Source organism: Chelonia mydas, chromosome 22 (assembly GCF_015237465.2).
Source record: "Chelonia mydas isolate rCheMyd1 chromosome 22, rCheMyd1.pri.v2, whole genome shotgun sequence".
NCBI lineage: Eukaryota > Metazoa > Chordata > Testudines > Cheloniidae > Chelonia > Chelonia mydas.
In genome coordinates, this window is record NC_051262.2 from 2,221,732 (window position 1) to 2,234,638 (window position 12,907).

A 12,907-nucleotide genomic window follows, 5' to 3' on the forward strand; every position below is an offset into this window, starting at 1 on the left:
CCCACGCTGATGGTGTCTGTGCCTACAGGAGCAGAGACGGTGGGGAGGCAGCCAGGCCGTTCCCGGCTGGAGAGCTGCAGCCGAGCGCGGAGACCGCCCTTCGGAGGGAGCTGCCTTCACCCTCGCTGCCCTACCACCGCCTCGCCGCTGCGTCTCCCGCACCCTCGCTCGGCGACGACGGGGAGGCCGTGCTCACGCCCGACCAGGTGGCTGCGTACCTGGAGCTCAGTGCGGAGGCCGAGTGCCAGAGGTAAGGGCTCCGGCAGGGCGCTTCAGCCAGGCCCGGAGAGGGCTTGGGAAACTGCCTGGGGCCCACACCAGGGAATCCCCTCCCCAGCCTGCTGCAAGGCCCAGAGGCCGGGCACAACCTCTCGCCGCACCCCCCCTCGTACCACACCCTCCCTGTGCGCTACTGAGCAGGCTGCCCCAGCAGCCGCCGAGCACCCTGCACACCCCCTGCACACTCGCCGAGCACCCTGCACACCCCCTGCACACTCACAGCCACCTGCACACGCACACAGACACCTGCACACCCCCTGCACTCTCACAGACACCTGCACACGCACACAGACACCTGCACGCCCCCTGCACACTCACAGACACCTGCACACGCACACAGACACCTGCACACCCCCTGCACCCTCCCAGACTACTGCACACCCCCCGCACACTCACAGCCACCTGCACACCCCCCGCACACTCACAGACACCTGCACACCCCCTGCACTCTCACAGACACCTGCACATGCACACAGACACCTGCACACCCCCTGCACACTCCCAGACTACTGCACACGCACACAGACACCTGCACACCCCCTGCACACTCACAGACACCTGCACACGCATACAGACACCTGCACACCCCCTGCACACTCACAGACACCTGCACACTCACACAGACACCTGCACACCTTCCCGTACACTCACAGACACCTGCACACGGAGACACCTGCACACTCACACAGACACCTACACACTCAGACATGCACACTCACACAGACCCCTGCACACACACACACCTGCACACACACACAGACATCTGCACACACGCACCTGCACGCTCACACAGACACCTACACACTCAGACCTGCTCACTCACACAGACCCCTGCACACACACACACACAGACCCCTGCACACCTTCCCGTACACTCACAGACATCTGCACACACTGACCCCTGCACACACGCACACCTGCACACACACATTGACACCTGCACAGCTGCCTGCACTCTCACCGACACCTTCACACTCACAGACACCTGCACACGCAGGCACCTGCACACTCACACAGACACCTACACACTCAGACCTGCACACTCACACAGACCCCTGCACACACACACCTGCACACACACACCTGCACGCTCACACAGACACCTATACACTCAGACCTGCTCACTCACACAGACCTCTGCACACACACACCCCTGCACACTCACATTGACACCTGCACAACTGCCTGCACACTCACCGACACCTTCACAGTCACATAGACCCCTGCACACACACCTGCACACTCACACACACATCTGTACACTCTCACTCACCTGCACACGCACATACAGCTGCCTGCATTCACACACACGCGCCTGCATACTCACTCACACAGACACACCTGCCTGCACTCTCACCCACCCACACGCCTGCACACTCACCCCACAACCCTGCTTGCACACTCACCCACACAAGCACACACGTGTCTCAAACTCACCCACTCACATACACCTGCCTGCACACACGCCCACACAAACACACACACACCTGTACACTCACATAGCTACACACGCACAAAGACCTGCACTCTCACACAAGCACACACCTGCCTGCACACATGTCTGCACAGTCACCCTGCATACACACACCCATGTGCGCACTCACCCACAGAACTGCACCTGCACAAACACACAGCTGCCTGCACACTCACCCACATACACTCCCGCATGCACACTCACCCACACACATACATGCCTGCACACTCACCACCACAAACACACACACACCTGCACAAACACACACCTACCTTCACACACACACACATCCCTGCACACTCATACACACACACACACCCCACCCGTCTCCTCAGCATCTCCCACTGGCTGGCTTCAGCAGCTCCCCACACAGCTGGCTGGCTTTTGGGGATCCCACACTTAGCTGCCCCTCTTTCCCCTGCATTGTAGGGGGAGCCTGGGCTCGGGCCTGAGGGTGTCACTAGGCAGCAGGGTGCCGGGGAGTTAACTGTTGCAATGATCACACCAGGCCCCCGGTGTGGAGCTAGCCTTGGGATTCCTGCTCTGCACAGCAAATGGGGTGTAACCCCTGGCCCAGGGTGCCAAATCCCCCGCTGATCCACGGGCAGGGGGAGGGGTTTGCCTGCAGCGCAAGGATGAGCCTGTGTGCTCCAGCTGGGAGGGGTCAGGGCAGCCTTAGCGCTGTAAGGCTCAACAGGGTGTTTTAATGGGTTTATGTCATAGACGCCAGGGCCAGAAGGGACCACTGTGGTCATCTCGCCTGGCCCCCTTGCACAGCACAGGCCAGAGCCCTGCCCCAGACAATTCCTAGCGCAGATCTGCTAGAAAACCAGCCCGGCCGGATTTAAACAGTGTCTGTGATTGAAAAACAAAACCTACCAGCTGGTACATGCAGCCATACGGCTCTAAGGGGACGTGAGCCAGGACTCGAACCCCGCCCCGTCAGACCCCGCCCCGCACACAGCCCCACTGCATCGAGCTACAGCAGGCTTCACAGCCCATCAGCTCTAGTGCAGGTGTCCCCCCATTTCAGTCGCGGCTATGCTCCACGCGCTGGGGTCACACCCTGCAGGTTGGACGGCTGAGAACATGTCAATAAGCTCGGGCTGGAACCTGGCCTCTGAATGGGCCCCGGGGAGCATGGGTGGGACCCTGGACCGGGTGTCACTGGGAAGTGCAGGGCTGGCCGTGAACCCCCCAGGAGCGAGGCTTTGCCGCGGCAGGAATCGGAGCCCCCCAGGGAGCCCAGGCCCTGCCTTCTCTGCCCTGGGGCTGCGAGTTCCCGTCTAAGACAACTGCCCACGTCAATGCCAGCTCCACGTTCTCGCTCCAAAGGCACCGGCAGGAGAGCACCTCCTCCGCCCCCTGGGCCTTCTCCCCCCCGCACACCTATGGGTACATCTGCGGCCCACTGCGTTCCGAGCTGGGGATGGGGCCTGCCCCCGAAGAGGACGACGACCCCGCCGCGGAGGGGGGCGGCTGCCAGTCCATGCCCTTCTTGCGCCGGTACTGCCGGACGCCCTCGTCCAGCCGCAGCGAGGCCGAGGGCTCGCTGGGCGGCTCCCTGCTCAACGGCTGGGGCTCGGTCTCCGAGGAGAACTTCACCAGCACCCGCTGCAGCCTGGTCAGCTCCTCCGACGGCTCCTTCCTCGTGGACGCCAACTTCGCGCGGGCCCTGGCCGTGGCCGTCGACAGCTTCTGCTTCGGGCTGAGCCAGAGCGAGGCTGAGCAGGCCTGCCCAGGTACATGGATCCCGCCCGTGCCCGTGCCCAGAGCCCCGGGGAGAGGCCTCAAAGCGCTTGCACTAGGCCCTGCTCTCTGCGCCAAGCCTTGGGTGCAGCTGGAGGGGGGCAGTGGCAGGTTAATTTTCTGTTTCTCTTAGGACCGAGAATGCCAATCAAACCTTTGGCCTGCCCTGGAGAGGGGGCTGCAGATGTTAATTAAAGGGGGCTCTGAAGAACCGCTGCACCTAACCCCTGGGAAAGTCACTGGGTGGGAAGGGCAACACGTCCAAGGCGTCCCCCCAGCACCAGCCTCTGTGCCGGCCGGCAGAGTAGAGCAAGGTCTGGAATGAAATCCGTACCCTGGAGCTGACAGGGCTAGGGGATCATACTCCTCCAGTCAGCGCAGGGCTGTGCTGGCATCCCCTCCTCCTCCTCAGCCCCTGCCTGCACTATGGGGCCTCGGGGACACGGATCCAGCAGTGCAGCTGTGTGTGCCGGCGCCCAGCACAGCCGCTCCTCTTTGCGGGGATGTTGAGTTTAGAGAGGACACTGGGGCCTGATTTTACACCCCCAGGCTGGCCAGGGCAGGTTGGGCTGGGCTGGTCCAGGACTCGCGCGCCCACTGGCAGGGCAGACACCTGCGTGGCCATTGCACTTGTCTGGCCCTATGCTGCAAATCAGCGTCCCGGTGGCTGGCAGCTGCAGCCTGGGGATCCCTGCTTGCCCCCACAATAGGGGCACTGCCCTGGGGAGGGCAGGGGGATTGTTCAGACACAGCCTCCCCCCAGATCTCGCTCCATGAGGCGGAAAGCATCTCATCCAGGTGTGGAAAGAGCAGTTCGTGTTGCAGTGGCAGAAGCAGGGACCTGCCCAGAGTATGGGCAGCAGCTGGCTGCCCCCAGGGGGAGGTGCGGGGTGGAGGTGCACTCCCAGGGAGAGCATCCAGAGGTCTTGCACTCGGGGGGCCCCGTGCCTCCTGGGGGTCGGTATGCAGTGTGCAGCCTTCCCTCTCCAGTGGGCGGGCTCGGCGATGGTCCCTGGGATCCAGGGCCCGGCGGGGAGGTGTTCGCCCGGGCTAGCAGATTAGGGGTGCATTACAGCCAGTGCCCTGCCCTGCGTACCAGTGCGGGCAGGTTTCTGTCTGCCCAGCTTTGGCGGGCGCCTGGGGGACGTCGGTTCTCAGGGGCTGGGAATTCTGGTTGCGATGCCCCACGCGGCATTGACTCACCTCCCAGAGGACGTGGCTCTGCCACGAGCTGCTCTGACGAGCTGCTCACGTAGTAACCCACTGCTAGTGTGACCCACACAGCTCCTGGGTGTGGGGTTCTGTCCCATCCAGTGGCACCGAGGCCACTTAGAGAGAGAGATTAATGAGTCTGCTCTACACCCTTAGCTACCAGCCAGCTAGCTTTTAGCTCACGCAGTAGAGGCTCATGCATTAAGCTCCAGGGTCCCTGGTTGGATCCTGCCTGCCGACGACTGAGGGCAGGGGGCTCTCAGGTACCCATGTGCCCCTCACTGAGGGCGGGGGGCTCTCGGGTACCCACGTGCCCCTCACTGAGGGCGGGGGGCTCTCGGGTACCCATGTGCCCCTCACTGAGGGCGGGGGGCTCTCGGGTACCCACGTGCCCCTCACTGAGGGCGGGGGGCTCTCGAGTGCCCACGTGCCCCTCACGAGGGGGGGTCTCGGGTGCCCATGTGCCCCTCACCGAGGGCGGGGGGTTCTTGGGTACCCACCTTCCCCTCACTGAGGGCGGGGGGCTCTCGAGTGCCCACGTGCCCCTCACTGAGGGGGGGTCTCGGGTGCCCATGTGCCCCTCACCGAGGGTGGGGGGTTCTTGGGTACCCACCTTCCCCTCACCGAGGGCGGGGGGCTCTCAAGTGCCCACATGCCCCTCACCGAGGGCGGGGGCTCTCCGGTGCCCGGGTGCCCCTCACCGAGGGCGGGGGCTCTAGGGGGCTCACATGCCCCTCACCGAGGGCGGGAGGGCTCTGCAGGGTGTTTGATGCGCTGAGCTCAGCCATGCCCTATGGTGCCCACGTGTACACAGCTCACACCTCGTCCACAGGCAGCCGTCCTCCAGGAGCCCAGCGGGAACCAGCTGGGCTAGCTCCTCTCTGGGCTGCTTGCACCTGGTCCAACGGAAACAGCTTCGCTGGCCCAAGGTGCTGCTCCTCCAGCCGCCAGCGCCCGCTGCAGCGCCAGCCCTGTGCGTCACTCGGAGCCTTGCTCCAGCACTGCTGCCACTCGGCTACACTGTGCCTGGTGGGCAGAGCCAGAGCTGGCCCCAGGGCGAGGCTGGATGGGAGCCAGAGGGGGTCCGCAACACCGGGGGGGGGGCAGGAGGCTGCTGTAGACCAGGGGCCCTGCAGGAAGCTGCAAAGGGAGCAGGCTCTGAGGAGAGGCCTGGCTGCCTGAGGTGCCAGCGCCGTGGATGGGGCACCAGCCCCGTGCGGTGCCAGCGACATGGAAATGAGGCCAGCCCCTCGCACACTTCTCAACTTTTAAGGAAAAACCACTAGCAGAGAGAGGCCACCTGCCCTGGGCTGGGGGGAGCCACGTGAGCGAGCGCGGCGCTGAGGCCAGACCTGAACAGGCCTGTCCCCATTCAGTGGCCAGGCGTCAGGGTCCCGCCCATCCCTGCTCTGAGAAGCCCGTGCCCTGGCAGCCCATGGAGTGGGCTCCGATCTCTGCTCCAGCCGCTGAACACTGGCATGGGAATGGCCTGGCCCTTCGTCCCGCGCTGCTCAGCCCTTCTGCTGTGCCAGGGTCGTGATGGTGGGGAGCGGCGTGGGGCCAGCCCGGGGGTCCCTGGGGTCACCGACTCGTGCCCACCCCCTCCCTGAGCCTCTCAGCGTAACTCGGGGGTTGCTCTTTTCCACAGACTTCTCGCCGCCCGCCTCCCCGCTGGATGGGCTCCTTCCCCCTCCCGAGCGGTGGGAGGGCGCGGCGTGGGCTGGAGCAGAGCCCCTTCCCCTGCCCACCTGGGAGTGGAGCACTGGCTGGCTGGAGGAGATGGAGGCCAAGTACTCCCAGAGGCCCGAGGGGACTCCTGCCGCTGAGAAGCCGGAGGGGAAGGCAGCACTGAACGGGACCCGGACCCGCCCTGCCCCTGGCCATGGGCCAAACGGCAAGTGTTAGTGCCCATGCTGCCTGGCACGGGGTGAGTGGGACGCTGGTGGGCCGGCCTGCCCTGGCATTGCAGCCCTGCATCCTCCCCAGCCAGGGGAGCCCAGGCCTCACCCGCCGGGCCGCTCCTGGGGCCAGCCACATGCACCATGGTGCCCGAGGGTGGCCTTAGCCTGCTCGGGCACTGCGCTCTCTGGGTAGTCCTGGACTCGCCCCCTCCTGGGCAGCACTTGGCCAGGAGATCAGCCAGAGCCCTCAGCGTCCCTGGGCCCTTCAGGGCACGTCTACACTGAGACCCTGTGGCTGGCCCTTGCCAGCTGACTCGGGCTGCGGGGCTGTTTCATGGTGGTGTAGATGTTCAGGCGCGGGCTGCAGCCTGAGCTCTGGGTCCCTTCCTCCTGGCAGGGTCCCAGAGCCCGGGCTCCAGGCCTTGCGCCCACACTGGGGCTGGAACAGATTCCTGTCATCTGCAGAGCTCCCTGTGACACACACCAATGGGCACACAGTGCCTAGGCGAGGTGCCAGCCAGGCCAGACACAGGAGCACCCTCCACTCACCCCGAGAGCAGGGGCTGGGAGCCACCAAGGCTCATAGGGAGCACCGAGAAAAAACCGCTGGGAGACTCCCCAGGAAAGAAGGGAGAGTCCTGGAGCCCGCTTCTCCCAGCAGCTTGGAAAGGGAGGAGAGTTCCCCACCCAGCCCAGGAAAAAGTCCCCAAACAGCCCCCTCTGGCGACCCCCTTGGATAAGTGCCCCAGCCCCTTCTTGCTACCAAACGCCCTCTGCCCCATAGCGCTCCCAAGTGTGAGTGCCAGCCTCAGGGCAGACTGATAAAAACCCTGGGCACGAACCCCTGAACTTTGAACCAACCAACTGCCCCAAGTGCAAACTGCCCCAGCACTCTGACAGCCTGAACACGGAGCCCCGCCAGCCCCAGGGTACTCCGCTCCGGCTTGCCACCCACGGGAACGTATCGCCTGACAGGTGACCCTTCCGACCAAGAATCACAGCAATAGTCAGATACCCACTTGCCCCAGGCCGATTGCACGTTAGATCTCACACCAAGGACAACGCTTGTGGCCAATCCTCTAATAAACTGTATGAAGATTTATTACCTAGGAGAAGAAAACTAGAGAGTTATTTACAAGGTTAAAGCAAGTGAATAGAGACACACCAATGAGGTACAGTCTTGGCTTTCACAGTGTAACAAAGGCGTCTATAATCAGCAAGTTCTATTGTCCTTTAGGGCTAACCCAGGCTAAGCACTGGGGATCCCTTGCTTATGCCTAGGAAACTCCTTCCTCCCTCTCCCCCCCAAGTCCAAGCAGCACAGATACCTAGTTCCTTTTGTCTGGGGGGCTTATCCCCCTCCGGCCATGTGCTCTCCGCTGCAAACTCAGCTGATGGAGGAGTCCACTCGCATGCCTCATCTTCACTGGGAGGAGAGCAGGACGGGGAGCGCTTCGTTTCTCAATCCGGATGTAAGCGTTTCCAGTTGTAGGCTCCCGCCAGAGCCTGTCTGGTATCGCTGGGTCTCCTCCCTCAGGAGGGGGTGCAACAACTTCTGCAGAAGAGCAGCTCATCACGCTAATTAGTGGCCTCTCCGGTATGGTGATTCCTCGAGGCTCACCCTCCAACCGCTCCAATAGTGTGGAAGACAGATCAATGCAGGCTGCAACTACCAGGCATTCAGTAGAGGCCAACCACTAAACACGTCCTTATCATCCTCAGACCTGTTTGATCAGTATTCACCCCCATGTGAGCTACAGTGATTCCAGCCCTGGATCTGTCAGTGTCCAGTAGAGACATGGGGACCTTGGCATGAGCTGGCACCTGGCCTGCCAGCATCACCCCCCTCCCCCACCTGTCCAGCCTCGCACACCTGCATGCTTCAGTGAGCAGGTGAGACGCTCAGCGAGAGACGGGTGCCGGCTCCAGGGCAGCCTGCTCCCCCCCCCCGCCCCCGGCAGCCACACTGGAGCCTCGCCTTGCTGGGCTGGGGGTTGACAGCGAGGGCAGCGGCAGGAAAGAAGCTAGCCTCTTCCTCTTAGTGATCACTGGCGCCTTGTCCCATCTCATGCCGGCCTGGCCTCAGGAGTGGCCACGCTGGAACAAGCCAGTGAGCCCGCCAGGCCAGGCCTCCCCAGGCTGGGACTCTGGCCCAGCCAGCTGATCTGGAGTCAGGTGCAAATTTTAGTGAATTTTGGAATAACCTGCCCTGTGCAGCGTGGGCTGGGGGCGGGCGGGCACAAGAACTCTACCATGGCTCCCAAGGGACTGGTTCAAGCAGAAACGCACCCTGGGGCTCTGGGTGCAGCTCAGGGACGCCAGCTCCACACAAAATAACCTGGACTTGCAAAGCCTCTGGTGGCCTCGTCCCTGCCCTGGCGCTCCACAGCCCAGCCCCCCCACATTGCCCCCAGCCGGACTGCCACTCCCCACAGAGCCTGTCCGTCCCTGGGGCACTGCACTGGACTGCGTGCAGTGATTAGCTCCCAGACGGAGCTGGCTCTGAGTCCCAGGATACTGGGGGAGGTGACTGGCTGACATGGGCACCCCTTGGGGTGAGGGTGAGGCAAGGCCGCTTTGGGCAGTGCTGTGGGAGCTGGGGTCAGGCTAGTGAAGGGCAAGGGGCACTGGGAGACGTGTGTGATGGGGTAGCGATGCCTGAATCCATGGGGTCTGGATGGGGTAGAGGAGAAGGTTTGATCCAAGGCCAGGCGCAGTGCCAGGTACATTTTGGCCCGGATCCTCGACGCTCTGGTGCATCCTGCACTGCGGCCTTCTGTTCCCGGGTAGGCCTCTCTCGGCTCCTGGCCATCATCCCGGAGCGGGTGGGGTGCCTGGGGAGGGGAAGTGAGGCTGTCTCCTGGCCCCGCTGCCCTTGGTGTGTCGTGAGGGCTCTGTGCAGGCAGCAGGACAGACCCGGCCCTTCCAGCCCCTCAACCTGCAGATTTGCCTCTGGGCACGCCCCTGCCCTGTGCCAGCTGGAGATGCCATGGCCCTGCGTGGCAAGCCCTGCCGTCGTGCCCATCTCGCAAGGAAACAAGCTCGTTCACCAGGGGCTCAGAGTGCCCCTTGTCATCAGCGCCTGACTCCCAAACAGGCCAGCGGGTTTCTTTCCTCTGAGCCCCCCTGGGCCTTGACTCGGGAACACGGTACAAACGGTCTCCTTGTGAAGAAGGAAAATTCCCCGTGGCCCCTTGGGAGGGGTGGCTCTGCCCAGGGCTGGGGTCCCCATGCCGGGCCTGGTCTGCCCGTGGACGGCGGAGTGACACTCTGAGCCTGCTCGGCCCCTGCTGCTCACTGTGTGTAAAAGGTGATTCCTTTCCAGGTGCCTGCATGTCGGAGTCCAGCAGCCCTGCTGTGGGGGCGGTGGGGGAGTGCCAGGCCCCTTGCCCTGCTGCCCACAGTCCCATGCCAAGCGGCTCTGCCATTCCCAGGAAGGGGGAGACGACCAGGGTTGCTCTGCAGCCGATGGATGCGGGGGCGACAGAAGTCCAGGCATAGAAAGCCGAGCACGTTCTGTACCAGGCGGGCACGACGTCTGGGATGCCCAAAGCCCAGGGAGACTCTCGGGGCACCGTGGGCCTGGGGGCGAGTGCTCGTCTACTACTGTGCCCACCCCTGGTGCCTGCTAGACACGCCTGGCTCCTGGTCATTGGCAACAGCATCAGGCCGTTGCCGCTTCCCCCAATGTGGGCTGCGATCCCATGGGAAAAGGATTCCCAGCCTGCCCCATGCGCTGAGGGGGAGCATTCACCAAGGGCCAGGCAGATGGCGCAGTGCAGAGCCCTCGCCGAGCTCCACACCAGCTGCGTGCAGGAGAGGAGCCCCACGCAGCACGGCCTGGCCACGGCCAGCAAACGTTGCCTCCTTTTCTCCGGAGTGCGTGGTCCCTGGCAGGACTTCGCCCGCTGCCCCACTCACAGGCTAGCGCGCCATGTGGGGGCCAAGCCGGGATTCCTGCTGTTGGCTTCAGGGCCAATCTCTGCTCTGTGACGCTGTCTGGGGCACTCGCCAGCGTGGGCTTTTCCTGGGTCCCACGGGGAACCCCCGGGTTTGGAGGCCTTGCAGCTGCTGTCGGTTTACAGAGACCTGCATTTGCTGCCCAGGTTGGAGCTGGGAGCCCGGCGGCTCTGCCCACCCAGCTGGGTTCACCACACTCGAAGCTGGGGGTTGTTTGGCAATTGCCTGTTACAGTTTGGTCAGGTCTGCCCTGGGCAATGCTCTCAGCTCTGCAGGGGCACGAGCCTTGGAGCGTTTAATATTTCCTTTAATGGCTGTTGTGAGACGTTTTCCTGACCTGCCTGATTGCCCAGTGCTGTGGCCTTATTCCTGTAAATAAAGAGAGCTTTTCCAGCGTGCTGATGGCCGCTGAGTCACCCTCTGCATGGCGCCCAGCGAGCCCCGGGGGCCACACCCACGGGGCACGGTGTTAGCACCCCAGGAGCCCTCCACAGCCTGGGCATCGCGCTGCAATGAAAGGCGCCAAAAAAGCAGCTGAAAACAAACTCCTGACAGCTGCAAGGTCTATCGGAGAGCATGCGGGGGGGCTTCATGTGCCTCAGCATGTGTCGTTCCCGCCCGTTGGCGTGTCTGCCCTCGGCTCCTGTGTGGCCAGCGTGCAGGGAGCCTGTACTCCGCGGGCTCTGCGTGTGGTGGGCCCCTCCTCCGCAGTCACTGCGAGCGGGTGGGCAGCCCTGCGGGCCTAGGCAACGTGCACTGAAGCTAGGCAGATACCCGCTGCAGTGGCCCTGTGGGTGGCCCAGCCCCGCTCAGCGCTGTGAGATCCCCTCGAGGAGTTAAATCACCCTGGTCTAGCAGGCCAGCATGCAGTGATAGTGTCTGGAAAGTCAGCCACCCAGGCCCAGCTGCAGCTGCTTGCTGCCCTCCTGGAGCACCCGACTGGGGCTGGGGACAGGGTTACTAGCCAGGCCAGAGATCGGGAGTGGTAAGAGCCACCCAGGGTGCCCAGGCTTCTGTGGGGAGCCCCAGATCCTCCACCTGCCCTGGGTAGGGGGCTGGAGTGCCCAAGAGCAGCCTGTGGCCCATGTCCCCACCCCCTGAGGGCAGGTGGGGCATTGCTCTGGCCGCTCCGGTCCCCAGGCCATGTCGCTGCCTGGCAGCCATGCTCAGGACAGGTCACAGCGCACGTTGTCCCACGTGCCCCAGCCCTGAGCATGAGTTGCTGTGCCCCTGAAACCAGGCACATGTAACTGTCCCAGGAGCTGGGCTTTGGGCGAGCGCCCTGCCACTGCTCGAGTGACAGCTCTCTGGGTGAGGCCTCTGCCAACACCTGGCCCCGCAGCCATTCCCCGCGACTGGGGCCGTGGGGCGAATCCCTGCGTTCTGCGGCGGCCCAGCTCCAGGTCGGGCCGGGAGGCAAGCTCCCCTCGGCATTGCCCTAGCGAGTGTGCTGCCCCTGGGGTGCTGGGCAATGGGGGTGTCTGGGGCAAAGTGCCTGGACCCTGCCATCAGGGCGGGGCGCTGCAGAGGGAGAGGGGGCTCTATGGTTATGTCGTCACAGCATTTTGGAGCATGCCTCCCAGCCCGGGTCAATAGACTCGGGCTAATGCTCTAAGCACAGCTGTGGACAGCGCCTTGATGGTGTGGCTTAGCCTGGGGGGGGGAGAGGGGACCAAGAGGCCCGAGGCAGGTCGAAGCGCTGGGCTGGAAGGCTCACTCCTGTGCAGGGCAGACGAGACCCCAGTGTGGCCAGCGCCGGTGTGTGCCCCATCCGCGGCAGGTGTATGGCACACTGCTCAGCCAGCTCCCCAGGTACGGTGCAGACAGCCTGGCTCAGAGCACCATCGCCCTGGGCTGGGATGAGCAGAGATCGGCACTGTGTGATCAGGGTGGCCTGGAGCCAGGGGACCTGCAGCCATAGCCAGGCTGCTGCACGTCTGCCCTGCTGCTGGGAGAGTCGAACACACGGTCCCAAGCCCGGCAGCGTCTCCAGGGACCCGACTACCCTCCCCAGCCTGGCTGCCTGGGCAAAGCCACGCGCTGCTGTACTGGAACCCGCACACGTCACCTCAGGGTCGCCCAGGTCCTGCGGAGGTCAGGCAGGCTCCATGCAGGGCCAGCCCAACCGCCCCGGGGAGTGACTGCCTCTGCCTTTGCCACGTGCATGCAGCGGGCGGGCGGAGAGCCAGGGCTGGCGGGGTTATCGGGGCTCCTGACAGGCTTCCGGCTGGACTGTGAACAGGGCATGGGCACACAATCATCAGCCTTTGTGTCCTCAGTGCGATACGGACCCTTTCCTTCTAGGCCTTTGGAGACAGCACAGCTGGGCAGG

The 12,907-nt window shown here is 63.8% G+C and overlaps 1 protein-coding gene across 5 annotated transcripts in view; it reads left to right on the plus strand.

Moving 5' to 3' along the window:
- The window catches only part of ROBO4 (roundabout guidance receptor 4), an 88,479-nt gene extending 77,506 nt beyond the window's left edge, over positions 1-10,973 (plus strand). For 2 of the 5 annotated variants that reach the window (XM_043533866.1, XM_037882465.2), the window contains exons 17-20: positions 29-250; positions 3,089-3,495; positions 6,363-6,608; positions 9,941-10,973. In XM_043533866.1, coding sequence (XP_043389801.1) covers positions 29-250; positions 3,089-3,495; positions 6,363-6,608; positions 9,941-10,116 — 1,051 coding nt within the window. In that variant the 3' untranslated portion in view covers positions 10,117-10,973. Of the gene's footprint in view, positions 1-28; positions 251-3,088; positions 3,496-6,362; positions 6,642-9,940 lie in introns of those variants that run through there. The other 3 variants (XR_006286959.1, XM_037882464.2, XM_043533868.1) reach the window with 3 other exon arrangements.
- Positions 10,974-12,907: the final 1,934 nt, after the last annotated feature.